The 6,324-nt window shown below is 41.2% G+C and overlaps 1 protein-coding gene across 9 annotated transcripts in view; it reads right to left on the bottom strand.

The window, feature by feature from the left end:
* Ttc3 (tetratricopeptide repeat domain 3) overlaps window positions 1–6,324 on the bottom strand; it is a 123,758-nt gene that overhangs the window by 48,284 nt on the left and 69,150 nt on the right. For all 9 annotated transcript variants that reach the window (XM_029556098.1, XM_008853034.3, XM_017803167.2 and 6 more), the window contains one exon: window positions 5,000–5,251. In XM_029556098.1, coding sequence (XP_029411958.1) covers window positions 5,000–5,251 — 252 coding nt within the window. The remainder of the gene's footprint in view (window positions 1–4,999; window positions 5,252–6,324) is intronic.

Below are 6,324 nucleotides of genomic sequence, written 5' to 3'. Positions count from 1 at the left end.
GTCCCCCAACTGATAATGGATAATGAAAATGTGATACATTTACACAATGGAGTTGTACTCGGCACTAAGGAAAAATGAAACAATAAAATTTTCAGGTAAATGATTGGAACTAGAAACTGTTATACTAAGTGAAGTAACACAGACTCAGAAAACAATGTATGTGGATTCTAGCACCAAATCCTGACAAGTAAATATGTATCCAGACATAACTACAGGAACCAGGATAATGAAAAGGAACCAGTGAGGTAAAGGAAAAGAAAGAATCTGAAAGAGAACAGTAGGAAACAGGTGTTGAAAAGGGAGATATGGATAAAAATGGAGTTATTTTAAGGGGAGGGGAGAGGGAGGATTATACAAGGAACCTAGGGGATAAAGGGAAAGAAGGAGCTCAAGAGAGGTGGGACCACAGAAGGGTATTAAGGGAAAAATTGGGGCACCTTAAATGGGGAAACCATGGTGGAAGGGTCAGACAATGTGAGAGATAAATAATGCCTAGCTAGTTTTAAAAAAAACCAGAGGGAACCATATTAGTCCAACAACTTACTGACAAATTATACATACAACTAGATCAAGGAACATAATACCCGACTAGGCAAGAGTTATCTGAGAATGTTTGGTCTTTGCCCAAGCTTTATCTACATGGCACATGGTAATTAAAAGTACCGGACTGGTGGAACTAACCTTCTTGGAGGTTTAACAGCCATACTTTGAGGCCTGTACTAATTTGGCCAGAGGGACAAAAAGGACAGTTTTTGCTCCTTGCCCTCCTAGGTTGACTAAGTTCCAGGGAACTATGAGCATCTCTCAAATGTCCTTTAACTGTGGTGAGTCACCTGTCCTCTTGATCAAGGAGGCTGTGGAGACCCCACCAGATGGACTTGAACCAGTGTCCAGTCTACAAAGAGGAGGGTTGGGGTTGGGGATTTAGCTCAGTGGTAGAGCACTTCCCTAGCAAGTGCAAGGCCCTGGGTTTGGTCCTCAGCTCTGGGGGAAAAAAAAAAAAGGGACAAAATCCAAGCCCCTCCCCCCCCGAAAAAAAAAACAAGAAACAAACAAAAACCAAGGCAACAAAGAGGAGGGTCAACTTAAGAGGACTAGGACCTTTGACTTATCTTCACATATAGATGGAACTAGTAGAGGAAAGGAACCAGGGGCTCCTCCCAAGCCCATGCAAGCCCTGAGGAACAGATACTCAAACGATCTTAAGAGTGAAAAAAAAATTGGTTTATCTGGGCCAACTGCATGATCTTAAACACCTAATAGGAAAGTATTTTATGTGTATGCGTATATTGCCTGCATGTAGGTAAGTACACCCGTGTCGTGCAAGGCCTGCGGAGGTCAGAAGAGGGTGTCAGATCCCCTTGGACTGGAGTTACAGACAGCTGTTAGCTGCCATGTGGGTGCTGGGATTCAAACTAGGGTCTTCTGCAAGAACAACTAGTGTTCTTAACCGCTAAGCTATCTCTCCAGCCCCTGGATCAATATAATTCTTTAAGAGTCCATGTGTATAGTTAAAGGCTACATAACAAGAAACAATGCCAGACAGGAGATACCTTCTTTGAGTTGTTGGCCAGGGTGGCCGAAGAGATTCCCATATAGTAACCCAGCATAGAACTGGGAAATGAACAGCAGACCCCAATCTTATCTAAAGGAATATTGACAACAGCTTGCTGCTAGATGAGGAAGAGCTGATCTCCCTAAAACAAGGAACTCAAGACAGGTTGACTAGACTCAGCAAATGGACTAGCACTGGGGAACAGCTGGGAGCACTGACAACACAGTGGACGATATATGGGCTCCAGTGTGTGTGTGGGGTGGAAGGATGTCACTTGGGATGTGGGTATATAGATGAGTAAGACTGTATGGGATGTTCTGTATGAAATATACTAAAAAAAAAAAAATCAATAAATTAAAAAATGAGTTATATTTGAGGAAAAAGCATAAATATTTGCTTCACGTTAATTAGCAGATGTGAAAAACATTACCATTGAAATCTACCTGATGATTTTATATCCATGCTCAGGTGCCAAGGATCTTAGACAATAACTGACTATGACTAGTAAGAATCAGATATATAGAGATTAGAGACGCATGTGCAAACATCTAAGTGTTAGTTGCATTAAAAATGAGTTTTTCTGTATGAAACAACATATTTTAAAATGAAATGGAGATTATTTTTTTTTTGGTCTTTTTGAGACAGGGTCTCTCTGTAGCCCCAGCTGTCCTGGAACTCACTATGTAGACCAGGCTGGCCTTGAACTCACAGAGATCCGCCTGTCTCTGCCTCCCTCCCAAGTGCTGGGACTACAGGCGTGTGCCACCATGCCCGGCTAGTATAGGGTTTATACTAAGTACAATAATGTATACCTGTATTCAACTGAAAAACCTAAAAATTTATAGCCAATTTTCTAAGAGATGCATCTTAGCTCTGGAGATTGTTATTGAATATGTCAGTGCTATGAAATACTTCTTCTAATTAAAAAAATTAGGTATATAACAATGATACTACCACGTTAAACTTAGGAAGAACAGGTCTCTGAGCTGTGATAAGTGTGTTCAGCCATATTTCTTTTAAGGGGCCTTTGGGTTCCTGGATCACAACTCTGTGGATATGCATCCTGAGCACAGGACAGCGGAGGCTCCCAATTATCCTACCCCTGGTGAAGGCAGCAAAAAGCCTGATTATCAAGACCCATGGGTGTTAAAAGCTCTAAGAAATATACACTTTCTTTACATGAGAGGAGAGAAACTGGAAAGTTCTCAGTAAATGGAAGACTACTGGACTTGAAAATCTGATGAGATGGCCAGGAATTTGGCTGGTGGCTTCTACTTCTGTCACTAAAAGCAGAGCTACAGCAGCAGCTGGATGCACTAAGTATCCGGGTACTGAATGTAAGAAGGGCAAGAATGCAGAGCACACGGAGGGACGTGTCAGTCTGGTGTGACTGCGTTCTGCAAGCTTTGTCTCAGGACTGTGTTTGTTATCACCAGAATCAAACTCATTCCAGTAAGTTTAGGCTACCCAGCAGGAAGCCACTTTCAGACAGGAAGGGTATCTAGGAAGACAAACCATCTATGTAAATGGAACTTCCCTGAAAATGAACTAAAAGTAGGTTCCTTATTCTGATAATGAATGACAGCAACACAGGGTCAAACCCTTCAAAGTACCCTTAAAAACAGCATGAAATCTGGAGGTCTCGCTCCTAACACATCTGACTTTTGATGCTAAGGGGGAGGGGAGGAGGGAGCAAGTACCATAGGGTGGCACAGAGAACAGAAGATAAGAAGCTAAAAGCACCCTCCCAAGCCCATGTGACCCCTGAGGAACAGATCCTCAAGTGACCTTAAATGTAAATATAAATTGATTTATTTGGGCCAACTGTATGGTCTTAAACACCCAAAAGGAAAGTATAACCAAAGAGTAAAGTCATCAGTATATTTCTTTAAGAGTTCAGGGATTACACTTCCCAGACATTAGGCTTAAGTCTATATAATAAGTTAATTATTTCTCATTGGTGATTTTATTCCTAACCAGAAAGTGCTGCTCAGATCTAAGACTTCAAATCTTGCAGCCTTGGCAGACAAAAGAAAAATGAGGAGGAACCCAACAGAGGGATGCTTTTGGAAGCTCTTGTCAAGAAATTCCAATGGACTCTCATGAACATTTGAAAATTGCCCTGTTCCGGACTTTTTTCTAGTTCCCTGTCTGGAACTTGTAATGCTAATTACTCTTGCTTTTACTTCTCCTTCACATCTACTATTCATGATTCAAGGACTCTTTTCCTCCTTGAGATGAGAATTACCCAATTTGGGAGTCTTTTAGATAAACCCATGTCAAGAAATTCCAATGGACTCTCATGAACATTTGAAAATTGCCCTGTTCCGGACTTTTTTCTAGTTCCCTGTCTGGAACTTGTAATGCTAATTACTCTTGCTTTTACTTCTCCTTCACATCTACTATTCATGATTCAAGGACTCTTTTCCTCCTTGAGATGAGAATTACCCAATTTGGGAGTCTTTTAGATAAACCCACGGAAGGGGTACCCCAATTGCCTCACCCTGAGTCCCTGTTCAGCACGGAAGAAGCCAGAACGGTCTGCGTCCTGATTCCCTATTGACAATTTGGGTAACCCCTTCATAGGATGGTATGATAAGAACAGGAGGTAGGAATTGGCTAGGCAGTTAGGATAAAAAGACCCTAAAGAAAAGTAGCCAGTTTCTTGGCTAAAACTCACAATGTCCTTGGGCCTCTTAGCAACATACTCCATTCCAAAGGCCAAAAATGTCAAAAATATTTGGGAACTTTTATCTAATCCTTAAAGGATTTTAGGGTTACCCCTTCAGAGGGGGAAATGTTAGAGTAGCCAAAAGCCCCATTAAAAATAAAGAAGAAGAAAGAGTAGATGAAGTTATCAGAAAAAGTGATGGGGAGATATGGGAGGAGCTGGAGGGGAGGGAGTGGGCATGGATTTAATCAAAACACCTTATATGCATGTATGACATTCTCAATAAATAAATTATTTTTTTAAAAAAGCTAAAAGCAACTTAGAATTGAAGAATATTAGAATTCTGAGGAAAATCAGGATCACACAGATCAAATAATTTCATTACAAAGGTGAAGAAAGTCCGAGGGGCTACAGAGCAAGCTGCTGGTTGGCCTGTTTGGCCAGGCTCCCTGGCAGCCACTTCCTTCCACCCACTTCTCTAGCTCCAGAGCACCAATTCCACCTCCACATCTGCAGTGCCCCTCAAACTACCCTGTTTCCCAGCTTTCCTGTTACTGGAAGAATCAAACTGGAGGGACTTCCTTGGAAGCCCTTAGCACTTCTTCCCATTTCATTCATTACAAGATTGTCAATCACTGCTCCCCCCCAAACATCTCCAGGTGTGTCATAAATTTTCACTATTTCCTACATTAAGTATCAAAATAAGCTAGATCCTTTACAAAGATTGCCTCCACCTCTCAGATTAGACATCAATGTAAATCTGTTTCACATACCCATTATATCGAAGAATTCATCTAAAGCATTGTGCAAGGCTGGGAATTTGTCTCTGTGCTCTTCCAGGAGCCATATTAAACAGCGTGCTTCCTTTAGCGATGTGGGCTCATAGAAATAATCGAGCTGCTTTCCTTCGATAGAACCTAGTTTGTTACCGTATTTCTCATTCCAGAGAAAAGTCATGATGCTAAAATCAAGCTCCTTAAGAGACGCTCCATATCGAGAGAAAAAAGATCCTGTGGCATCTAAGCCTGAAATAAGACAAAACCCAAATCACAAGAGAAAGTTATTTAGTTCAGTAAAATATATGACTTCCACATCTTTTGAAAGTGAGTCTGCTTATAGTTTGCTTATATTTTCAGTGAAAATATTTAAATACTTAATAACTTGGTCAAAGCTACTGTGCACTGTACAAACATTTAATATTAACATCTAATAATTCTCATGTAGTAGTCGGAAGAAGGTGAGTCGAAGGCTTCTACTATTAAAGTATGGCATTAATTCCTTTTAAAACATAATTTTTTCACCGATTCTTGATCTGCAGCTCTAATTGAATGACCAACATTTCACAGTGTTTTCCTACATCTATTCTGTACCAACAAAATACCAATACTATGCAAGACCTTCCCACATGCCTTGCAAAGAAGAATACTGGACAAACTCCTCCAAAAGCTGCTTCTTATCCCCCAGGTATGAGGGCACCTCACCCTCCTCCATGAAGATAGGGTGATCACAATTTCCACTTTTATTCCCCATTCTCCAAAGCAGAGCACAGGGTGGCCTGCAACCCCACCCACTCCCACTTGAACGACAATGAAGGCTTACTCCTTACTAACAGCCACCAAAAGCAGACAAGAAATTGGCTCAACTTCCCTTCATGCCTCTAATATACAACACAGGTATGACTAGCACAGTCTCATGTAAGCAATAGTGATCATTCATCAAAATTATCCCAGAAAGCTGTTCTCCAGATGAAGAGTCAGCTTGGGGAGGCATGAGGCATGAGGAATCAGTATCTTGGAACACAAGAATCCATGACCACATAAGCTACATCTACAGTAAGAGCTTTGAGGGAACTTCCAATGAGGAAAGGCCTTCACACTCCCTAGCCGACGACCACAGTGTGTGTCCCGCAAGCAGATGACGCCTATGAGGTGCTCGTTTCCTCACTTGCATTTTGCTGTTTTTTTCTCCTTCCATCTTTTGCTGATCAAATAAACTGGCTTTTCCTAAGTTAAATGTACACTATGTGACTCCACTGCATAGACGTTCATGTAGGAAGAAATAAAAATTCCACAATCTGGAAATATTCCCTTTTATCAAA

The sequence above is a fragment of the Nannospalax galili genome, unplaced genomic scaffold (genome assembly GCF_000622305.1).
Source record: "Nannospalax galili isolate Female #2095 unplaced genomic scaffold, S.galili_v1.0 scaffold447, whole genome shotgun sequence".
Lineage (NCBI taxonomy): Eukaryota > Metazoa > Chordata > Mammalia > Rodentia > Spalacidae > Nannospalax > Nannospalax galili.
This window is presented reverse-complemented; position numbering and strand designations above follow the sequence as displayed.